The sequence below is a fragment of the Indicator indicator genome, chromosome 2 (genome assembly GCF_027791375.1).
Source record: "Indicator indicator isolate 239-I01 chromosome 2, UM_Iind_1.1, whole genome shotgun sequence".
NCBI lineage: Eukaryota > Metazoa > Chordata > Aves > Piciformes > Indicatoridae > Indicator > Indicator indicator.
The window spans coordinates 58939411-58963390 of record NC_072011.1 but is presented as its reverse complement, the minus strand read 5'-3'; the positions used below and the strand labels follow the sequence as shown (position 1 = coordinate 58963390).

The 23980-nt window shown below is 46.4% G+C and overlaps 1 protein-coding gene across 1 annotated transcript in view; it reads left to right on the top strand.

Moving 5' to 3' along the window:
- The first annotated feature begins 549 nt into the window (after nucleotides 1-549).
- TTBK1 (tau tubulin kinase 1) overlaps nucleotides 550-23980 on the top strand; it is an 84169-nt gene continuing 60738 nt past the window's right edge. The window contains exons 1-3 of the mRNA XM_054398354.1: nucleotides 550-702; nucleotides 12070-12217; nucleotides 21143-21216. Of these exons, the coding sequence (XP_054254329.1) occupies nucleotides 595-702; nucleotides 12070-12217; nucleotides 21143-21216 (330 nt within the window). The 5' untranslated portion in view covers nucleotides 550-594. The remainder of the gene's footprint in view (nucleotides 703-12069; nucleotides 12218-21142; nucleotides 21217-23980) is intronic.

Genomic DNA, 23980 nt, shown 5'->3' with positions numbered 1-23980 from the left:
TCTCTGCTTGGCTGTTCATCACAGTGATAGTGTCAGTAAACCTGGCTCTCTAAAGCCACTTCTGCCCTATTTCAGATGCTTTTAGGCACATTGGATGCAATACCTGGCAAACCTTGCTGATTTGTGTCGGCTGTCATCCAACAAAAAACATAAAAAAACCTTCCTGTGCAGCAGCTGCTCTATTAAAAGCAAGACCCTTTTGCCTGGTTACAGTAACAGCCCTTGCAGCATTTTGTCATTAGATTCTCTTTCACTTCTTGGCTGTCAGGCCCAAGAGCACTGGACTCCTGCATGGTGTGGTTGGTAATCTTCCTTACCCTTTTAGTTTGTGCTGCTGACTTGAAGCATGGTCTGCCAGGTCAATGCAAGGAGTGAGCTCAGGTGTGTGCAAGGTGAGTTTGCCTCCTTTCCTAAGAGGCTGGTTCTGATTTAGTCATAAGCAAAACCTGTGGAAACGTAACATGTTCTTCTGCCGTGGCCTGGACTAATTTTGTCATTCCTTCCTCCACCCTTTTGTTTTTTGTTTTGTTTTGTTTTCCCCAGATAAATGGCTCGTTTAAATTGTGAGCTACTGAAACCTTCTCTGGCTGGCAAATGCAGTGCCTAGCAGCGGTCATCAAGGACGAACCAAACATGAGCGGAGGAGGGGAGCAGGTTGACATTCTTCCGGCCAATTATGTGGTCAAAGATCGCTGGAAAGTGGTGAGTATCTCCAGCTTTGTGCCTCCTTCAGTGCTCCAAACAGATCTCTGCCCCCTGTAATAGGATACAAGCTTGTCTAGTTAATCCTGGATTCCAACAAGCCAACAGCGGAGTGGTGTGCTTTGGCATAACCATAGAACGGTTTGGGTTGGAAGGGACCTTGGAGGGTCTCTGGTCTGGTGAGACCTCACTTGGAGTACTGCATCTAGTTCTGGAGCCCCTGTTACAGGAAGGATATGGACATGCTGGAACGTGTCCAGAGAAGGGCCACGAGGATGATCAGAGGGCTGGAGCTCTTCTCCTATTGAGACAGACTGAGAGAGTTGGGGCTGTTCAGTCTGGAGAGGAGAAGGCTCTGAAGAGATCTTATTGTGGCCTTCCAGTATCTGGAGGGGTCCTACAGGAAAGCTGGGGAGGGACTTTTTAGGGTGTCAGGTAGTGATAGGACTAAGGGGAATGGAACAAAACTAGAAATGGGTAGATTCAGATTGGATGTGAGGAAGAAATTCTTCCCCATGAGGGTGGTGAGACACTGGAACAGGTTGTTCAGGGAAGTGGTAGAAGCCTCATTCCTGGAGGTTTTTAAGGCCAGGCTGGATGTGGCTGTGAGCAACCTGATTGAGTGTGAGGTATCCTTGCCCACAGCAGGGGGGTTGGAACTAGATGATCCCTGAGGTCCCTTCCAACCCTAACAATTCTATGATTCTATGACCTTAAAGATCATCTAGTTCCAACCCCACTGCCAAGGGCAGGGATACCTCCCACTAGACCACGTTGCTCAGGGCCTTGTCCAACCTGTCATTGAACACCTCCAGGGACGGGACATCCACAACCTCCCTGGGCAACCTGTTCCAGTGTCTCACTACCCTCACTGGAAAGAATTTCTTCCCAATCTCCAGTCTAAGTCTCCTCTCTTCCAGTTTCAATCCATTCCCCCTTGTCCTATCACTACAAGTCCTTGTCAAAGTACCTCTCAGGCTTTCTTGCAGGCATCTTAGTAAGCCACTGAGAGAAGATGGTTAATATTGTTCAAGTGTATTTTAGACTGTCTGGTATTTTGGGGAGACTAATCCTGCCAAAGATTTTTAAGTAGGATTGAACTGTTGCAGCAGGCTGAGTCATCTTTTAGGAAGAAATTTAGATTTCACATTACTGTGGCAAATAATACTACAGACATGCCTATAAATAATTTACATTACAATAAAATAATTTACAAGCAATCCAGTTGGCAGCTGATCACAAGCAGTGCTCCCCAGGGCTCAGTGCTGGGGCTGGTCCTGTTGAACATCTTTGTCAGTGATTTAGGCAAGAGGATTGAGGGCACCCTCAGTAAGTTTGCAGATGACATGAAATTAAGTGGGAGTGTTGATTTGGGTAGGAAGGGTCTGCAGAGAGGTCTGGACAGGGCCATTGTATGAGGTTTAACAAAGCCAAGTACCAGGGCCTGCACTTGAGTCACAACAACCCCAGGCAGTGCTCCAGGCTTGGGGCAGAGTGGCTGGAAACCTGCCTGTCAGAAAAGGACCTGAGATTGATAGCTGGTTGACAGCCATCTGAACACAAACCAGCAGTGTGCCCAGATGGCCAAGAAGGCCACCAGCATTGTGGCCTGGATCAGGAATGGCATGGCCAGCAGAACTAAGGAAGTGCCCCTGTACTCAGCACTGGTGAGGCCAGAACTTGAATACTGGGTTTAGTTTTGGTCATCACATTACAGAAAGACATTGAGGTGCTGGAGCATGTCCAGAGAAGGGCAGTGAAGCTGTGAGGGTTTTGGAGAGCATGTTCTATGAAGAGAGGCTGAAGAAGATGAGGTTGTTTAGCCTGAAGAAGAGGAGGCTGAGAAGAGACTGTATTGCTTTCTACAGCTACCTGAAAGGAGGTGGTAGTGAGGATGGCTTTGGCCTCTTCTCTGAAGTAACTAATGACAGAACAAGAAGAAATGGGCTCAGGATGCACAAGGGGAGGTTTAGACTGGATATTAGGAAGAATTTCCTGACTGAAAGAGTGGTCAGACACTGGAAGAGGCTGCCCAGGGAGGGGGTGGGGTCACCATCCTTAATGGTGTTCAAAGAATGAGTAGATGTGGCATTTCAGGACATGATCTAGTGGTCATGGAGGTATTGGATGGAAGATTGGACTTGATTTTAGAGGTCTTTTCCAACCAAAACAAGACTCTGGGATGGTGGGGGAAATTAACCCTCAGTTAAAGAAATTACAGTATAACATGTAAAAGGATTGTGTACCTTTTATACTGAAAATTCTGGTTTTGTTTTTGCTTTCTGGCCTTGAAAGCTTTGGTTTTAAAAAGCTGGAAAAAAATAAATTAAATCCAATATATGCATTGTGACCCAACATCAGAGGAGGTCCTTTAGGGATCCTGAAGGAGTGAGGTGATGCAAAGTCAAACCATAATGGCTGGAATGATTAGAGATTTATTAATGACACCTTTGTGCAGATCAGTTTGGCACCTCCTTGGCTCTTCAAGGAGGTGAGGTGATTAGAGAGAAAGAGGAAAGAGTGAGGTGAGATAAGACCAGAGGTAAGAGGAGAGAAGGATCACCACTCCCAAGTTCCAGCAGTGTCCCATGTGGTGGTTGGTGTCTTCTTGGTGGTGGATGCACACTGCCAGGTCCTGGTACTGCCTTTTTTTTCCCAGATTCCCCTTCTCTGCCAACCTTTGGGTGATTGGATCACACTGTTCATGTGATCATGCAGATATGTTGGCACTTCAGCTTAGCTGAGTCATTCCTGGGGAGCCTGGGCATGGCATTGTGTGGTGGTCACAGAACAGCAAGCACCCCAAATATTCAGGTGACTGCCACTTATCTTGGCTCAGGCAGAATCAGTTGTGAAGCTGGCAGCAACTGCCTTGAATTGGGACAGGTGTAGGCACCCAAGTCATGCCTGAACTTCAGTGTCCTGTTCTAGAAGTAGGCTGTCATGGTTGCTTTAATACAAGGAAAGGGCAGGAGAGAAACAGTCTGAGACAAACTTCCATGGCAATGCAGCTTCCACAGTGTGCCATTGTGCCCTTTTGGGTTATCAAAAGGATTACCAGCAGTGTCTGAATCATTAAACTCACTGCAGAAATATCACAAGTTTGAGCTACATGTGATTTGGACTTGGAGAAGTACTTGGGGGTGTCTGTTGATGAAAAACTCAATGTGAGCCAGCAATGTGCACTGGCAGCCCAGAAGGCAGCTGTGTGCTGGGCTGCAGCAAAAGAAGTGTGACCTGCAGGACAAGGGAGGTGATTCTGCCTCTCTGGGTGGTAGTATTGTGGAGTACTGTGTCATGTTCTCGGGTCCCCACCACAAGAAGGACGTGGAACTGCTGGAGTGGGTCCAGAGGAGGCCACAAAGATGGTCAGAGGGCTGAAGCACCTCCCCTATGGGGACAGGTGGTGAGAGTTAGGGTTGTTCCACCTGGAGAAGAGAAGGCTCTGAGGAGAACTTCCAGTACCTGAAGGGGGGGCTACAAGAAAGCTGAGGAGGGACATTTGACAAGGGACATTTGTAGTAACAGAATGAGGGGGAATGGATTGAAGCTGGAAGAGGGGAGATTTAGACTGGAGATTAGGGAGAAGTTCTTTCCGGTGAGGGTGGTGAGACACTGGAACAGGTTACCCAGGGAGGTTGTGGATGTCTCCCTTCATGGAGGTGTCTAAAGCCAGGTTGAATGAGGCCTTGAGCAACCTGGTCTAGTGGAAGGTGTTAGAACTAGATGATCTTTAAGGTGCCTTCCATCCCAAACCATTCTATGATTTGTAGTAGTAGCATTAAGTAATTTCTCTGTGCTGACTAGCTATGGTCCAGCTGCCCTTGAGTTTTGCTGTGGGCTGTGAAGGGCAGAGGACTAAAGAAATGCAGGACTTGCAACTCACTTCAGTTTCAGACTGTGTGGTTATTTTCAACAACCACTTCAGACAATTTCTTATTTTTTCAGTAGACTTACCTAAAGCTTGGTAGCTCTTTGTTACCCTTGAAAGTTCCACCTTGCTCTGTTCTTGTGACTTCCATGGTGCTTGCCTCTCTTCAGCCTAGCACTCTGCTCCTGCCTTCTCCACAGCCTTCACTTCTCAGCCTATTTATATAATGAAGCAAACTGCTCTTCATTCTCTGTGCTTCCTGAGAGCAGATGGAGAATTGCAATTTTCTCTGTGATTAGATACCAAAATGGAGGCAAGCCCTCTTCCCCTCCCAGAGCTTTCTGGCACAGCTGAAGGAAAGTCTTGCTGTGCTCTTACAGCTCATATCCTTGTTCTGGCAAAATGATACATCTGCAGGTGAACTGACCTATAGGACTGGAAACATGCTCTGTGCTTCTGGACTTCTCAGATAACACTGCTTGCAGCTTTTATGGAACCATAGAATCAGGAAGGTTGGAGAAGACCTCTAAGATCATCCAGTCCAGCCTTCTACCCAACACTTCCATGACCACTAGACCGTGTCCCATGCCACATCTGCTCCTTTTTTTGAATGTTGCCAAGGACAGTGACTCCACCATCTCCCTGGGAAGTCTGTTCCAATGCCTGACCACTCTTTCAGTCAGGAAATTCATCCTAATATCCAATCTAGACCTCCTCTGGTGCAGTTTGAGGCCATTTCCTCTCGTCATTAGTTACTTGGGAGAAGAGGCCAACACCAGCCTTACTACAACCTCCTATCTGACTCTACTCACACAAATGGAGATTTCTTCATTGATGCATGTTCTTTGCAAAGATGAATTTAGACACCCTCCTGATGCTAAGCCATTGAATCAGAGAAGCATAGAATTGTTTTGGTTGCAAAAGACCTTTAAGATCATTGAGTCCAACTTTTCTGTAACTCTGTAAAGGCTGATGCTAACCCATGTCCCTCAGCACCACATCCCTGCATCTTTGAAACACCTCCAGGGATGGGAATTCAAACACCTTTCTGAATCTCACCCACAGCATGCAAGCCAAACCAACCAAGCTTTGCTGGGAGGAATGGATCCTGCTCAAGCAGCTGTGTGGCATCTTTATGATGCTGGGGTTCAGGTGCCAAAAGATTTTCTGTGTGTACTTTGTCCTCCCATTGTGACTGTCTTTGGCTGGGCATATGCTTGAACCTTTGTAGTTCTTAGTTCTGGCATACTTCCAGTATTGAGCCAGTCTCTAATTTTGGATCAGTGTGATGTATTCCTTAAATTCCTTTCTTCCTCTCCTCCTATGTGCTGCCTGTCAACCGTTTGACAAATGGAGATGTTAGTTCTCTGCAGTTAGCCTGTCCAGACTTCATTTTCCTGTCACTCCAAGTCAGTAAATTTTGGCTGGCTGACAGCAAGGATACTTTAGTTCTATTTTTTTTTTTTGGTTGGGTTTGTTTTGTTTTAAGAGAAAAAGGCTTCTGCTTTTCATCAAAACATTTGAACTTGAAGTATTCTTTTAAGTCATCCTGCTTTACTTGAATATATTTTGATGCTTTGAATGGATGAAATTTGGATGGTACTGGAACCACATGATTTTTTGCTGACACCCTAGAGGGTGACTTCATCTACACCTTCTTTAAATGATGTGAACTGCTTTGTTCAGGGAAGGGAATAAAGTCAAACATAACTTGTCCTTGCTTTGAACTAGGTGTAGATGTTAGGGCTGAATCGAAGTGTGGAGCTATTTCACCTAAGTGCTTTGTACCAGGCATTCAAAACAGACTTCTGAGCAAGAAAGAGTTGGCAGCTCCTGCATTGAGCTTTGAATACAGTTGTCACCCTTGTACATGTATGCTCTTTTGTCAAGCACAATCCATACTTTGGTTTCTTCCAGGTTTCTGAGGTTCTTGAACTAAAGTTTTGGTTACATTTGTCGTTATCCTGTTTATTTTGGAAACCTTCCTGGAAGCCCCACAAACTTTTGTGGACTCTTCACCTTGTCTGGGTCATAAAGGCAATTTATGATTCCAAGAGAGGACTTAGAATCATAGAACTGTTGAGACTGGAAGAAACCTTTGAGATCAAGTCCAACCACTCCCCTAGAGCTTGCAATCGCATCACTTCTGCTAAGCCACTACCACTAAACCACAACTCTCAGAACCACATCTACACACCTTTTAAATACCTCCAGAGATGGTGATTCTACCACCTCCCTGGGCAGCCTGTTCTAATGCCTGAGAACCCTTTCTGGGAAGAAATTTTTCCCAATATCCAACCTGAACCTCCTCTAGCACAACTTAAAGCTATTTCCTCTTGTCCTGTCACTTGTTGCATGTGAGAAGAGACTGACCCTTACTTCTTTTCCTTTGAGGTAGTTGTAGAGGGCAATAAGGTCTCTCCTCAGCCTTCTTTTCTCCAGAGTAAACAACCCCAGTTCCCTCAGCCATTACTCATAAGACTCTTGTTCAGGGTCCTTCACCACCTTAGCTGTTCTTCTTTGGACATGCCCCATCACCTCAGTGTCTTTCCTGTAGTGAGGGGCCTGAAACTGGACATAGTATTAAAGGTGTGTGCTAAGTGGAGGAAGACAATCACATCCCCAGACCTGCTAACCACATATTCCTGATATAAGCCAGGATGCTTGTGGCCTTCTTGGCCACCTGAGCACACTGCTGGCTCATAGTCAGTTGTCTGTCAATCAACACCCCCAGGTCCTTCTCCACCCAGCAGCTCCCCAGCCACTCTGCCCCAAGCCTGTACTGTTGCATGAGGCTGTTGTGGCCCAAGTGCAGGACTTGACCTTGTTGAATCTCATACTGTTAGCCTCAGCCTATCTATCCAGTCTGTCCAGATCTCTCTGCAGAGCCTCCCTGCCTTCCAGATCAACACACCCACCCAACTTTGGACAAGGAAAGTGCTTCGTCAGTCTTGAGGCTTGTTTTGGTCTCAGTCTGTGCAGAACTGCTTTAAGTGGGCTTGGCAGGTCGTCTGATGATGTAGAATGTGTCTGATTGACATTCACTGCCTTCTCAGTCCATGCCTGTTCTACACAGGTTGGTTTTCTTTTGAGAGCAGTGTAAGCCCATCAATGAATTGGCAAAGGCCAATGCCATCCTGGCCTGCATCAGGAACAGTGTGGCCAGCAGGAGCAGGGAAGTCATTCTGTCCTGTGCTCAGCACTGGTTAGGCCACACCTTGAGTACTGTGTCCAGTTCTGGGCTCCTCAGTTTAAGGAAGATGTTGAGATGCTGGAATGTGTCCAGAGAAGGGCAACAAAGCTGATGAGGGGTCTGGAGCACAGCCCTGTGAGGAGAGGCTGAGGGAGCTGGGGGTGTTTAGCCTGGAGAAGAGGAGGCTCAGGGGAGACCTCATTGCTGTCTACAACTACCTGAAGGGAGGTTGTAGCCAGGTGGGGGTTGGTCTCTTCTCCCAGGCAACCAGCACCAGAACAAGAGGACACAGTCTCAAGCTGTGCCAAGGGAGGTTTAGGCTGGGTGTGAGGAAGAAATTCTTCACAGAAAGAGAGATTGGCCACTGGAATGGGCTGCCCAGGGAGGTGGTGGGGTCACTGTCCCTGGAGGTGTTTAAGAAAAGCCTGGATGAGGCACTCAGTGCCATGGGCTAGTTGATTAGATAGGGTTGGGTGACAGATTGGACTTGATGATCTTGGAGATCTCCTCCAGCCTGATTGATTATGTGATTCTGTGACCATACAAGCACTCTCAAAAGGCAGTCACAGCAGCCATTGTCTGAACTTATCAACATCTGAAGCCTTGACCCTGGCTGAGTTCACCACAGGTCACAGGTGCTTGGTTTGATTCTGCACTCTGGATTCAGAACACATCTTCTAGTTCCTAAGCTTGCCACTGATCCTGAGACTGAACCACTTGTGCCATGGTCCTGGAATGCTTTCCTGGGAAGGGCTAGTCTTTCTGTAGTAGCCTTGGAAGGCAGACTTTGTTTAGAGCAGTGATGTCTTACAGGCTTGCTGAATAAAAGACTAAATATGTAGTTGAGGACTATTTTTGTTAGGGGGAGATGTGTCACCTTGAGTTTTTGAACTGTCTGTGAGTACTGAGTTCTGTTTAGTGGGAAGACAGTGTGTTGGGTGGGTTTAACAGGCTCTGGAGGATTGTGCTGCAAGAGTCTTTTCAGGATAAATCCAAAATATTTCAGGATATTTAAGGGAGACTTCAAATGGAGCCATCTGTGTCCTGTGTAACTACTGCTACACCCAGAGGAGGAGGCTCTGGGGAGTAGCTTCTCCCATCAGAACATGGCTGCTTTATGTTGGTAGTCCTGAGGGACAGTTTGGTGTGGGGAATTCCTGGAACCCCTGCTTGGAGCTGGCCACATGAACTGGTCAAGTATCACAGAATGTTAAAGGTTGGAAGGGACCCCCAGAGATCATCCAGTCCAACCCCTCTGCCAAAAGCAGAATCATCACCCAGGGTAGTCTGCACAGGAATGCATCCAGGAAGGTTTTGGAAGTCTCCAGAGAAGGAGACTCCACAACCCCAGCAGAGTGGTATTTTGGTAACAGTTTACTCCAAGGGCCTAATGTGGCATGAAACCCCTTAGGATATGGCAAAAGCAGCTCAGTGAGTTTTATGGCTGTAAGTAGGATGCTGGAAGGACTGAAACCATCTCTGAGCGGCAGCAAGACAAGAAACCACAGGTTCAAGCTTGAACATAGAAGATTTCACCTCAGTGTGAGGAGAAACTTCTTTACAGTGAGGGTGACAGAGCACTGGAACAGGCTGCCCAGAGAGGTTGTGGAGTCTCCTTCTCTGGAGACTTTCCAAACCCACCTGGATGCATTCCTGTGTGGACTACCCTAAGTGATCCTGCTCTGGCAGGGGGTTGGACTCAATGATCTCTGGGGGTCCCTTTCAACCTCTAACATACTGTGATACTGGGAGTTGTCTGTGTGCAAGTCCAACCAGATCCCTGTGTTTGATCAGATGAATTGTTCACTTGACTCCACAGTCTCTGATGGAAACCTGGACACTGAGCTCACATTTAGGCTCATGCATGTAGGTAAAATGAATCCTGCTGGTGTTGCCTGTCTATATCCCAGTCTAAACGGTGAATGAACTGGTGGGGGGTAGAAAACAGGATGAGAGGAGAATATTCCCAAAGCAGTGAGGCTTAGCACAGTCTGGTGACTCGTGATTACCACTTCAGTGTGTTTCATTATATGTTCCCTTCTCTTTTTTGACTTTATGTTGGACATTGTCTTTATTGTTTTATTTTCTTGAGTGTCGTATGCCCAGCAGAAGGCTGTGCTGAGTTCACCTTAGGTAATGAACTCTCACAGAGTACCCAAGCAATGAGGGAATGCCTGTGTGACAACTCCCTGACCTCAGCCAAGACCCTGCATTGCAAGTTAACAACTTGCTCTACAACAAAGAGGAGGAAATGGTTGTTGATGGCCTCTGGATATTGTTGAAAAATCAAGGAGGATGCTAACGATGAATAGGACCATCTGGTGTGCTGGGAAAAGGATGCCAGAGAATAATTTCCATAAGAGGCAGATATAAGATGTGAGGAAGCAGAGGCAACTTAAGGACTCTTGGACAGTGAGTTGCACTGATTGGCTGGAAAGTGTGTACAAAATTGATTCAGCAGAAGTTCTGACCCTGATCCCATGCCATCCTCCTTTGTTAGCCTGTAGTCTTACATGGATCCTCTGATTTAGAGTTATAGAATTGTTTCAGTTGGAAAAGACCTCTAAGATCATTGGAGTCCAACCTTCCACCTAACACCACCATGGCCAATAAACCATGTCCCAATCACAGAATCAACCAGGTTGGAAAAGAGCTCAGAGATCATCAGGTCCGACCTATTACCTAATACCAAACACCTCCTGGGTGTTTCTTGAGCAGTTGTGTACAGAGGGAATACAAAACACTGAAGGGCTGGTCTTGCAGCCAAGTGCAAAGCAGATCCAAGGAGCCCTGCTCTAGCTCTGCTGTAAATCTGAATTTGTTCCTGGGCAGCATAGTAAGCTTTAAATATATCTAAGAGAAAGAAAATAATTTTCCTGACATAGACATTGACACTGGCAACACATTTGGAGTCTGCCTTATACATTCATATGTATAACTGTGTGTGCATATGCTGCCAAGTCTCAGCAGAAGGAGAATCAAGGAATCACCTTCCAGGAAGAGCACAGGATTCCAGCTTGCTCTCTTGAGTGGGTGGCTGCTCTAGAACAGGCAGACAATCTATCTCTAGTAGGTGCATGTCAAATCTACTGAAACTTGAGCATCCTTAGCTTTGAGTTTCATAGAATCATAGAGTGGTTTGGGTTGGAAGGGACCTCCAAAGGTCATCTAGTCTAACCCCCTCTGTAGTCAGCAGGGACATCCTCAAGTAGATCAGGTCGCCCAGAGCCCTGTCAAGCTTCACCTTGAATAGCTTCATCAATGGAGCCTCAAACTGCAGGTTATGTCTGTTCTCCCTAGTATCAGGTGACAGAATAAGAGCAAATGGCCTGAAACTGTGCCAGGGGATGTTTAGGTTAGATATCAGGAAAAATTTCTTTATGGGAAGAGTGGTCAGGCATTGGAACAGGCTGCTCAAGGAGGTGGTGTAGTCACCATCCCTGGAGGTGTTCAGGAAACATGTGGCCATGGCACTTGGGGACATGGTTTAATGCCCATGGTGGTCTGAGGTTGATGGTTGGATTCCATGATCTTAGAGGTCTTTTCCAACCTAAACAACTTTGATTCCATGATTCAGTTGAAATTGTTTGGATTTCAAAATAGTGGTTTCCTTCTGTTGTGAAACAGGCTTTAGTTTTGCTCAGAGACATAAAATCACCATTTGGTATAGTTTAAAACTAGAAGAAAAAAAAAAAAGAGAGAGAGAAACAATGGAGTTTTATTTCTGACTTGTACCTAGCTGTTTTGAGATAATGCAGTTGGAAGTTCTCTGAAGTGTGACACTGAAGTAACCTCACAAGCAGAGCAAGTCATGTACCTTATAAAATACTGCAGTGGCTGTTTTATTCTGTGTTTAAAATCTTTGCAAATGATATGTAAACTCCATTTAACTTTAGTCAGTTAGCTACAACCTGCCACTGTGGAGATGTGTTTGTTGAGAGGCAATGACAGGTTTTATCTGCCATGTTCTGGACAGCAGTTCTGCTGTCTCCTCAAAGGGTCTATAATTTTGGCAAGAAGGTTATGGAGGCAACAAACAGGCCTTGCCATTTGCTTTTAAATGTATCCCATGCCATCACTTGCCTGCCTGCTTTGTTGTCACAGCAGAGAATTTATACATAGCCCAGTCAAGTGGGTAGCTGGACTCTTGCCTAGCTGTGCAGTGAAGGGATTCAGTCACAGCAGGCATTGGGAGCCAAATTTGTTCTTCCTATGCAGTACAGAAGCAACTGCCTGACTTTGTGAGAGCCAGTTTGATCTGGTCTCTCTTCTACATTCTCCAAACCTCTTTGTGCTTTTCCAGCTGAAGAAGATTGGTGGTGGTGGCTTTGGGGAGATCTATGAGGCAATGGATCTGCTGACTCGTGAGAACGTGGCCTTGAAGGTGGAATCAGCCCAGCAACCCAAGCAAGTTCTCAAGATGGAAGTGGCTGTCCTGAAAAAGCTGCAAGGTAAGGCAAGAGAGCTCTTAGAAGTGCTAAAGGTCTCTATGTATGCTAACAATTACAATCTGAAGTTGCAACTGTCCTTTATCATTTTCTCTACAACTTCTATCTGTATCATAGAATGGTTTGGGTTGGAAAGGACCCTAAACACCCTCTAGTTCCAGCCCTCCCTGCCATGGGCAGAGACACCTTCCACTTGACCAGATTCCTCAAGGCCCCATCCAGTCTGGCTTTGGACTCTTCCAGGGAGTGGACATCCACAGCTTCGCTGGGCACCCTGTTCCGGTGTCTCAGCACCCTCACTGTGATGTTCCATTTAAGTCATTCAGCTCAGAAAGGTATTGCATTCTGCATAGTGTCCTGCTCAAGTGAGTTCCACCTGCAGGATAAGGGGCAATGGACACAAACTGGAACACAGGAGGTTCCACAGAAGTAAGGAAAAACTCACCCCTCACTTTGAGGGTGGCAGAGTTTGGAACAGACTGCCTGGAGAGGTTGTGGAGTCTCTGTGGGGTCTCTGTTTCTGAAGGCATTCCAAACCCACCAGAACATGCTTCTGTGTGATTTACTCTAGGTGGTCCTGCTCTAGCAGTGGGGGGGTTGGACTGTATGATCTTCAGAGGTCCCTTCCAACCCCCTACCATTCTGTGATAAAGAAACAAGAGAATACTCCAGCTTGTGTTTTGGGGTTGGTTGTAGATTTGCCATGATGTAGTTAAAAGTAACGTAACTTGTGGGGAGTTCTGTGATTCTGCAGGGACTATTTTTGCATGCCAGGCTGTAAAAACAGTGAGGAGAGTTAAACTGGTTGGCTTGGTATATGGGTCTGTGCAGACTAGTGATACTGGTTAGATAATAAGGAACAGAGCAAGCCACGGCTGACTAAGAAATTAGGTTAGCTGATTGCCTCCCAGAGGATGAGGACCATGTTTGTAGCACTCTGAGTGTGACAGTCTCTAAGTAAAATGGTTGACTAGTAGGTGAGAGGGCAAAAAAAATGGATAACTTAAGTATAGGGAAACTGTCAATCAGTTGCTTTTTGCATGTACCTGACTCCTGAAGACAAGGTCTGAAGTGATTTTAGGTCTGTTAGTTTTGAGAGCAGTGGTTTGGAATCTCCTTAATTTCAATGACAGGCCTGTTCCTGATGATGTTCTCTGTCAGGCTCCCTGACAGCAGGCTGGAGTGAGGTGGGGGTTGGTCTCTTCTCCCTAGTATCAGGTGATAGAACAAGAGGAAATGGCCTGAAGTTGTGCCAGGGGAGGTTTAGGTTGGAGATAAGACAAAAATTCCTGACTGAAAGAGTGGTCAGGCATTGGAACAGGCTGTCCAGGGAGGTGGTGGAGTGACTATCCCTGGAGGTATTCAAGAAATGTGTGGACAGGGCACTTTGGGACACGGTTTTTAATGGTCATGGTGGTCCTAGATTGATGCTTGGACTTGATGATCATAGAGGTCTTTTCCAACTGAAACAATTCTATGACTCTATTCTAAGACAATTCTTTTTGAAGGTCAAATAGTTTTCCACAATTGAGCTCTTCTAAGAGGAGGACTGAGAAGGCTTTTTTTGAATGTGCTGTCTTATAGTAGATGGCAGCTGAGCTGTGTAAAGAGAATTGAAACACAGAAGAAATCAAAGAAGGTGATTAGGAGGAAGCTTGCTGTTGATCTGTGAAGGGCTTGGATACACAGAGCTCCCAGAGAACAGCAGAGCAGGTGGCTGAGGACTGAGAGCAGCAGAGTGCAGGCAAGCAAGGCAGAAGTTTAGATATTTGCATTTGGTTGTACACTTTGAACTGCTCTGAACTGAGTGAAGGTGTAACTGTGTAGAAGGGCAGATTATTATAATCATAGAATGGTTTGGGCTGGAAGGGACCTTAAAGATCATCTACTTCCTACCCCCATGCTATCAGCAAGAGGTGATGCTAGTGTCAATATTTGTTATGCCCAAGGCAGGGAATGCTTGAAAAGAGTGACCTGAACTCACCTCATCAGAACTAGCATAAGAAAATGTGCAAGGAGGTGACTAATACTCATCAGTGTTTATTTCTGGAAAACATTTGAGAGCACCAAAATCTTCAAAACCCCCAGCCACCCACAGTTGTACACAGTGTGATGCTGGTAACTGGGGAGAGGGAGTGGTGCTGTGTGGAATTAACACAAAGCGCTTAGCAAATGTTAAGGGGCAGAAAAGACAGAAGAAACAGAACTGGCTGTGCATCAGCTGTCTTGCATTTCAGAATGACAGCTTGCTTCAGCCATATTTTTATGGGAAATGTGCCCGAATGCAGCTTCTCTGTCAGAAGGATACTGTTTCAGTGCCAAACCCTTGCTTTATTACCTTTATCACTACTGTAAAACTGTCTTTAAGTGAGGTAATTGTTTATGATTGTACAAGTTGCACAGAGGTTTAACCCATTGGGTGTTTCTGCTTTGCAGTCAAGCACTGTTGCAGGTGACACTAAATTGGATGGGAGTGTTAATCTGCTGGAGAGTAGGAAGGCTCTACAGAGAAATCTGACCAGGGTGAATTGATGGACCAAGGTCAATTGCATGAGGTATACCAAAGCCATGTGCCAGGTCAAGCATTTGGGTCACAACAACCCCGTGCAATGCAACAGGCTTGGGGCACAGTGGCTGGAAAGCTGCTCAGCAGAAAAGGAACTGGGGGTGCTGGTTGACAACCATCTGAATATGAGCCTGCAGTGTGCTTAGATGGCCAAGAAGGCCACCAGCATCCTGGCCTGGGTCAGGAATAGTGTGGCCAGCAGGAGTAGGGAAGTGTTTGCCCCTGTACTAAGAACTGGTGAGGCCACACCACAAATACTGGGTTCAGTTTTGGGCCCCCAACTAAAAGAAGGACATTGAGGTGCTGGATCATATCCAGAGAAGTGCAACAAGGCTGGTGAAGGGTCTGGGAACAGGTCTGGTGAGGAGTAGCTGAGGGACCTGGGGTTGTTTAGCCTGGAGAAGAGGAGGGTGAGGGGAGACCTTGTTGTTCTCTACAACTCCCTGAAAGGAGGCTGGAGTGAGGTGGGGGTTTGTCTCTTCTCCCTAGCATCAGGTGATAGAATGAGAGGAAATGGCCTGAAATTGTGCTAGGGCAGGATTAGGTTGGATGTTAGGAAGAATTTCCTGACTGAAAGAGTGGTCAGGCATTGGAACAGGCTGCCCAGGGAGGTGGTGGAGTCACCATCCCTGAAGGTGTTCAAGAAATGTGTGGCATGGCACTTGGGACATGGTTTAATGGCCACAGTGGTCTTAGGTTGATGGTTGGCCTCCATGATCTTAGAGGTCTTTTCCAACCAAAATAATTCTATGATTCTATGTGGCAGTTGTGTGCAGAGGGGCAATGTGGAGGCTTACTTTAGAACCTCACTGCTGTTATAAGCCAGGACTCCTGTGAGTCCTGCTCTGTGGAGTTATGGAGAGAAAAAGGGGGATGGTTTCCTGTCATTAAATGCCTGTAAGGAAGAATCCTATCACTTCTAGAAGAGCAGATGTTACATATCTTCAGTGCTTTTCTAACCCTTTGGAATACAGACAAACAGAAAACTGTCTGCTCTCTCTCTCTCTGTGACTTTATTCTCCTACCCTGGGTTTGCTGTGGAGCAACATTCAGGTGGCCAAGGAGCATCTGTGAAATACTCTCTGGATTCTGTTCCCATCTCTGAGGTCTTTGAGGTTAATCAAAACACAGCAACTCTGTTGGAACAGCTCTTGCATAGCTTTAGAGGTGCTTGGTTTGGGCTATCTCCGTGTCAGTCTGCCTTTCCACAGCAGCCTTAATTGGAGAAACAGTGAACCAGTATCTCTGAATCCAGTGGGTTATTGTCTCTAACTCTCAAGCTGCTGCTGTGAGCAGTGTAGAAACCATCTTAACATACCAAATCAGGCACTGTGTCTGCTCTAGATGCTCAGCCAGGGCTGTGTGAGACCCAGCAGCAGCTGCTTTGAATTCAGAAGTATCCTCCCTGTCCTTACCCAGCTCTCAATAGGTCTTTCTGGGAGTGCTCTGAGGGCTTGTGAAACCAGGATGGTGTAAAACAACCTCTCACAGGGCATGCAGTTTGGATGTCTTCTGATCCACAGGCTCCCCAAAGTATGGATATGACCATGGCACTCAGTTTCTCTTTCCTGGGATTCCTCTTGAAGTGACCTAACAGACTGGCAGTTAAACTGGGCAGTGCTGAGTGCTTGTTTCATAGAATCATAGAATGCTGGGGATTGGAAGTGACCTCTGGAGATTGAGTCCAATAGCCAAAGCAGGATCACCAAGGGCAGGTCACACAGAGGCACATCCAGATCAGTCTTCAGGAAAGGAGGCTCCACAACCTCTCTGGACAGCCTGTTCCAGGGCTCCAGCACTCTCACAGTAAAGAAGTTTTTCCTCATGTTGAGGTAGAATTTCTGTGTTGGTGTTTGTGTCCATTGCCCTTTGTCCTATCACAGGACACCATCGCAAAGAGCCTGGCCCCTTCTTGACACCCACCCTTCAGATATTTATAGACATTAATAAGATCTCCTCTCAGTCTTCTCTTCTCCAGGCTAAACAGCCCCAGGTCTCTCAGCCTTTCCTCATCAGACAGAAGTTCCAGTCCCTTCATCATCCTTGTAGCCTGTTAGACATTCTCTAGTGTATCCCTGTTCCTCTTGTAACTGGGCAGGGGGCAGAACTGGACACGATGCTCCAGATGTGGCCTCAGTAGGGCAGAGCAGAGGGGGAGGAGAACCTCCCTGGACCCGAGGCTGCTCTCTTCTTAATGCACCCCAGGATACCATTGGCCTGCTCGGCCACAAGGACACATTGCTGTCTCATGGGTAACTTATTGCCCACCAGGACAGTAAGTTTGTTCACCTGTGGTGATAATTTTGCTCTGGTGTGAGGCTCTGAAGCCCCAAGTACTTGCCTTTGGCCTCACTCATTCTTGATCTCTTTTCAGTGTGTCCTTTTCTTTGTGAGTGCCTTCTTTTAACTGTAACCAATCTCACTGCGTAGGACTCTGATTAATTTTATTCTGCAGTGCAGAGATCTTCTGCATATTGAGTAGCTGTGCAAGATGCAGCCTGGTCACAGACAATGTAGTTTTTGAATGTCTGATTTTATTCCAGCAGACAAGGAAGCAGCTCTCTGTTGCCTTTTCCCTTTTTACTGGTTGGACAGGTAAGGGTCTCCTAATGAAATAAGGGAAGGAAAGGGCTCTTGCTTGGGTTTTGTTTTGCCTTTTTGTTTGTTTTATTTTTTGGTTTGGTTTGGATTTTTTCCCTTTTCCCAGTCTTTCCTTCTGCATATCTGAGTTCAAGGGGTGCTTTTTCTCCCTGTGGTTCACTTTCTGTTACTTTTGTAGACATATTTTGTATGTTTCTAGAGTGTTTTGCCAGGCTGATGTAACCAAGCTCTTTGCAAGGCTGGAAAGCAGAATAAGTTACCCCTGGCACATTTTTAGGCTATCACAGAGTGGCAGATTCAGACACTTGATAAATCTCTAGTTTCTGTTGTTCTATGGAGAACTTGCTGTCCACCAGCACTCCAAGGTCTTTCTCTGTGGAGCTGCTTTCCAGCAGGGCAGCCCCTAACCTGTACTGGTGCATGTTGTTATTTCTCCCCATATGTAGGACCTTGCATTTATCCTTATTAAACTTCATGAAGTTTGCCTGCAGTAGGAGGGCACATACAGGACATGGGCTTGGTGTGTGAGAAAAAGCATCAAGGAAGAGCATGCAAGCTGCCCTGATGTATACTGAAGAAGTTTCTTTCCTAATCTCCCAGTATCTTGTCCTGAAATATGGTGGCTTGTGTCATTACTTGATGGTTTCAGCATGGTCTTGCATAATCTGTCCTGAAACTGGAAATTTAAAGAAAGAAATTTAAGTCTGTGCCAGAGACATGATAGATCTGCAGCCACAAAACCTTGCTGCTTACCCAGCCACATACAGGTGCATAATAGGATTGGTTGGTTGGTTTGGTTTAAGTCTGTTCTTCCAAGGCCTCTATCCCTCCAGTTCTGGTTGCCAGCGGTTCTGTTATTTCCTCGTGGTAGAAGACAGAGTGTGGATGCTCTGCTGCTGGGTGTGGGAGGGCAGCTTCTTGATGCTTTTACCAAGAGCCTGCTGTATTTATTGCTCTGGTCAAAGCTGTGGTTCCTTAGTTGCTTCTGTGTTTCCTGCTGCCCTCCAGGTCCCTCCTCTGTCACATTTTGCTGTCCCCAACAGTTTTTGATGCCCCAGGCCTGTGGTTTGAAGAATGAGAGCAACAGCAGGGTCCTGAGGGTGTTACAGGCAGTGCAGTCACTGATTACTGTAGAAGTCCATGTTCTTAGAATCATAGAATTGTTTTGGTTGGAAAAGACCTCTAAGATCACTGAGTGCAACCGTCAACCTAAGACCACCATGGCCATTAAACCATATCCCAAAGTGCCATGGCCACATGTTTCTTGAATACCTCCAGGGATGGTGACTCCACCACCTCCTTGGGCAGCCTGTTCTTAATCCCTGACCGCTCTTGCAGTCAGGAAATTCTTCCTAACATCCAACCTAAACCTCTGGCACAATTTCAGGCCATTTCCTCTTGTTCTATCACTGATACTAGGGACAAGAGACTAACCTTCACCTCACTTTCAGGGAGCTGTAGAGAGCAATGAAGTTTCCTCTCAGCCTGTTCTTCTTCAGACTAAACAAGCCTCAGTTGTTCCTCAGAAGAACTGTTCCCTCAGCTGCTCCTCACTACACCTGTTCTCCAGACCCTTCACCAGCTTTCTTGTCCTTCTCTGGACATGCTCCAGCACCTCATCCTCTTTCTTATAGTGAGGGGTCCAAAACTGAACTCAGTAGTTGAGGTTCAGCCTCACCAGTACTGAGTTCAGGTGAACAATCCCTTCTCTGGTCCTGCTGGCCACACTATTCCTGATCCAGGCCAGGATGCTTGTGGCCTTCTTGGCCACCTGAGTACACTGCTGGCTTGTGTTCAGCCAGCTGTCAACCAGCAACCCAGGGCCTTTTTGCCAGGCAACTTTCCAGCCACTTCCTGGTTTTAATTTTTAAAACTGAGAAGTACCATACAAGAAGCTTCAGTTTAAAAACTAATTTAAATCCCTATTGTTTAAATGATGCAAAGAAATACAGGGCAAAGCTGTGCAGTGCTAACTCACCTTCTTCCCTTCTTAATAACCTCACCAGAAAGAGTGCAAACCCCACCAGGAACGATGGAAATCAGTAGTCGGCTATTAGAGGAGAGTGTGCATCATCCTTCCCCTTTTGCTAATACAGAAAACAGCCTCACAGATCCATTACAGGTCAGGATCTGAAACCACAGCCTCCACTCACTCTGCATTTATGCTTTTATTACTGGTTTTTTTATTAAGCTAGATCCTGCCTGGTGCAAATGTAGACATTGAAGCAGCTCTTTTGTACCACAGGAGATCAATCTGGGAGACTAGCTGAGTGTTGGGGGTGACTGGTTGGTCTTGGTATTGCCTGAGTATGTGCTGGTTTTTTTTTTTTACTTCTAACACCATAAAATTGCCCAAATTTATTTCCTTCTTTTATAATGGAATTGCTTTAATGTCTCAACTGAGTTTTTCCATAAACACCTTTCTTTTTCAGATGTTTCCAGCTATTGAAATCAGTGGGTTTCCATTTTGAGATATCAGTATTATTTCAGAGTGAGCAATGCTAGTAGGCAAGTGTAGTGATGGTGTGTAGAAGTCAGCATCTGCTCAGTAAATGAGGTTTAACAAGACCAAGTGCTGGGTCTCACACTTGTGTCACAACAACCCCAAGCAATGTTGCAGGCTTGGGGCAGAGTGGTTGGAAAGGTGCCTGGTGTCACAGGACCTGAGGGTGCTGGTGGGCATCTAGCTGAACATAAGCCAGCAGTGTACTCAAATGGCCAAGAATGCCACCAGCATCCTGGCCTGGATCAGGAATAGTGTGGCCAGCAGGAGCAGGGAAGTGATCATGCCTCTCTGCTCAGCCCTGGGGAGGCCTCAGCTTGAGTATTGTGTTCAGTTCCAAGTGCCACTGTATAAGAAAGACATTGAGGTGTCCTGGAGTGTGTCCAGAGAAGAGCAGTGAGGCTGGTGAGTGGTTTGGAGGGCATGTCTTACAAGGAGCAGCTGAGGGAGCTGGGGTTGTTTAGTCTGGAGAAAAGAAGGCTGAGGGGAGACCTCATTGCTCTCTACAGCCTCCTGAAGGGAGGCTGGCGTGAGGCCAGTGTTGGTCTCTTCTCCCAAGTAGCTAGCAATAGGATGAGAAGAAATGAGCTTAAGTTGTGTGGGAAGGTTTAGGTTGGATATTAGGAAAAATTCCTTTCCTGCAAGAGTGGTCAGGCATCAGAACAGGCTGCCCAGGGAGGTGGTGGAGTCACTACCCTGGAGGTATGCAAGAAACTTGTAGAACACAGAATCAGCCAGGGTGGAAAGACCTTCAAGAACATCAAGTCCAACCTATCACCCAACACCATCTAATCAACTAAACCATGGCACTTCAGGATATAGTTCAGTGGTCATGGTAGTTGGATTACAGTTGGACTCAGTGATCTTGGAGGTCTTTTTCAACCTTAATGATCCTATAAGGAGTTCAAGTGTGCTGCCAGTGAACCTAAGGGTGGTGGTGGCCGTGGTGGTGTTGGATGCACATGGTGGTTGTATGAACTGCAGCTTGTTACACTCTCACTCCTGCCCTTTGTCTTTCTGAAGATTTGAGGATCCCTCACACTGACTTCTATTTTTTTTTTCCACTCTTGCCTATTTCTTGTTGAGTTTCAGTACTCTTCTGAGCTGTGATTCTGTGAAGTAGAAACAAGATCAGCCTGTTCTGCAAAACTCCCTGCCTGGTGCCACTTACAAGCTCTTGGTCAGAAACAGTTTGTCTAAAAATCGTGATTGCAGGGTTATCTTCTGTTCCATTCTACATGTTTCTCTTTCTTTGCAGGGAAGGATCATGTTTGCAGATTTATTGGCTGTGGAAGGAATGAAAAATTCAATTATGTGGTCATGCAGCTTCAGGTGAGTTCTGTGCTTCCCCCTCTCCTTCCTGTCCCATCTCAGAGAAGGATTTACAGTGAAAGAATAAGGCCAAGCACTGGTGTTGAGACTTTGTTGTGCATAAGTAGGTGGAATGGGAAATAGCGAGGAGTGGTGTTGCTGTGATATCCCTTGGGATAGCTCCAGTTGTCAAGATGTGCTCTAAGATACTTCATAGCTCTGCTTTTTGGGTTAAGATGCATTCTGTCAGTTTTCTGGGGAGAGCACTCAATTCACAATGCTTGCAGGAGCTGCCCACAACTTTGTGAAGCAGTGACAGCTGTTTGAAATATCTCCTGCTGAGCTCTGTGATGCATCATTCAAAATATGTGGCTTGTCTCAGAGCTCAAGAGTGTGGTGGGAGCCAGTGGTGTCACACCAGCAGCACAGGCTTTACTGTGAAAGGCAGTGATCTCTGGCTCCTTCATCTCTGCCAAGCTCAGCAGTAGCTTGGCTTCTGCTGTGAAAGTGTTCTCTCCTGTTTGAACACTGCTGATATTAAGTCAGGATGGGTAAATACTTGGGTAGCCAGCACATGGTTACTGTACTGCTAGCCAGCCAGCTCCTCCTATTAGAGTTAGCCAGCTGAAGTCTTTCATGGCTATCTACAAGCCCCAATAACAGCAGATGCTGCAAGGACCCCTCCGTGATTCATCATGAAACTGCACCAAGAAAACATATAGTTAGATCTTCAGAGCCCAAATCTGATGGTACTGTCATGAAAAGAGCTTTCTTTTTCATGGAAGCAGCTTTCCCTTACAGCTTAGAATCACAGAAGAAAAAGTTGGAAGGGAACAAGTGGGAAGAGATGGCTGAGTCAAAACCACAACGAAGAAAGTCCTTTAACAAGAATGAGATTGTCCTTAGCTTGAGGGGGGAATATTTTCAAACTAAAATTCTGTTTCTGACAGAGTTGCCTTAGAAGCTGGCCTGTTTCAGCACCTGACAGAAGAGCTGACAGGGAACTTGTTCTCTCTCTCTTGCTGCTGAGGGCTTTGCTGTGCAAAGCCTGTCCTTCTCTGAGAGAGCTTAGAGCCCTTCTTGTATTTCTTTGTGTAGAAAACTGGCTGAACATGAGCCAGTGTGTGCCCAGGTGACCAAGAAGGCCAACAACATCCTGGCCTGGATCAGGAATAGTATAACCAGCAGGACCAGGGAAGCGATTGTACTCAGCACTGGTGAGGCCACACCTTGAGTCCTGGGTTCAGTTTTGGGACCCTCACTACAAGAAAGACATTGAGGTGCTGGAGCATGTCTAGAGAAGGGCAACAAAGCTGGTGAAGGGTCTGGAGAGCAGAACGTCTTGTGAGGAGCAGCTGTGGAAACTGAGGTTGGTTTATGCTGTGTCCCTCTGAGTGCTGTGGACTGCAATTCTGTCTTTCCCTTCAGTCACTGGGACCTGAGTCTTCCAGTCCAAGCTTTGCAACTCATTGCATCTTCTCCATTGTTTAGCCAGCCTGATGGTCATTTATTGTCCTTTCCTGGGATGCTCACATGCCTTGGATTGTTTCAGGGGAGCAGGTGTCTGAGACCATCTCCCAAAACAGCTGGAGGAAATTATGGCACATTTCACTGTGTGGCTCTGACAAAATGCATGCCTTTCCCTGTCACCATTGGATAAGACAGTTGGTGTCCAAGGAACCACTTTACAGTGCTAAGAAAGATCTGCTGTCAATTCAGGAGCTTGGATCTTTCAGGATAGTGATGACAAATCTTTGCTGCCTCTAGTAAACTGTCACCAAAGTTTAAAAAGATAAGCACTAGAAAAAGTGTAGTTTGCTCACACTAAGGAGCAGACCAGTTCCTGTGGTTTGGCTATGTCTTTATCCAATGGGGAAGAGCTGCCCTTCTCTCTGGACCTGTTGCAGCACCTCTTTCTTGTAGTGAGAGCCCCAAAACTGAACCCAAGACGTGGCCTCACCAGTGCTGAGTACAAGGGAACAATCCCTTCCCTGGTCCTGCTGGTAGGACTCTTCCTGATCCAGGCCCAGATGCTGTTGGCCTTCTTGGCCACCTGGGCACACACTTGTACATCTTCAGCTGGGTGTTGATCAACACCTCCAGGTCTTTCTCTGCTGGGCAGTGTTGCAGTCACTCTTTGCCAAGCCTGTAAATTACCATTTATTTAATAAATATTTAAGTCAGTGTAAAAATCCTCCCTCCTCTCCTGATTTTGGGTATGATTCTTTTGATTCACAGCTTTCCCCATTGTGGTATTGTACCAACAATGCTGACTTGAGCTTGAGCCAGACAATTTTGTGCTGGGGACTTTCTGATGAAGCTGCTTTTGTGAGCTGTAACAGGTCGTGGCTCCATAATTTGCTTATCATATTTGTGCTGCTTTAATCTTTAGGCAGCTCAGAGAACAGTCTAAGGTTGTTTGTAAGTCAGCTTCTGGGTTGAACAGCAAGGAGATGCTGGGCTCATACAGTCTGAGGCACTGCTGTCCATGCCATGCCTGTTTCCCCAAAGAGTACATCAGCTGACTTCCCAAGATAACAACCTGATACCTTCTTATCAGCAAAGACATCACTTAAAATGAAGTAGGGAAAGGATTGTCCCTCTGTACTCAGCACTGCTGAGGTCACACCTTGAATACTGGGTTCAGTTTTGGAGCCCTCACAACAAGAAAGACGTTGAGGTTCTGGGGGAGGTCCAGAGAAGGGCAACAAAGCTGGTGAAGGGTCTGGAGACCAGGTCTGGTGAGGAGTGTCTTAGGGAACTGGGGTTGTTTGCTCTGGAGAAA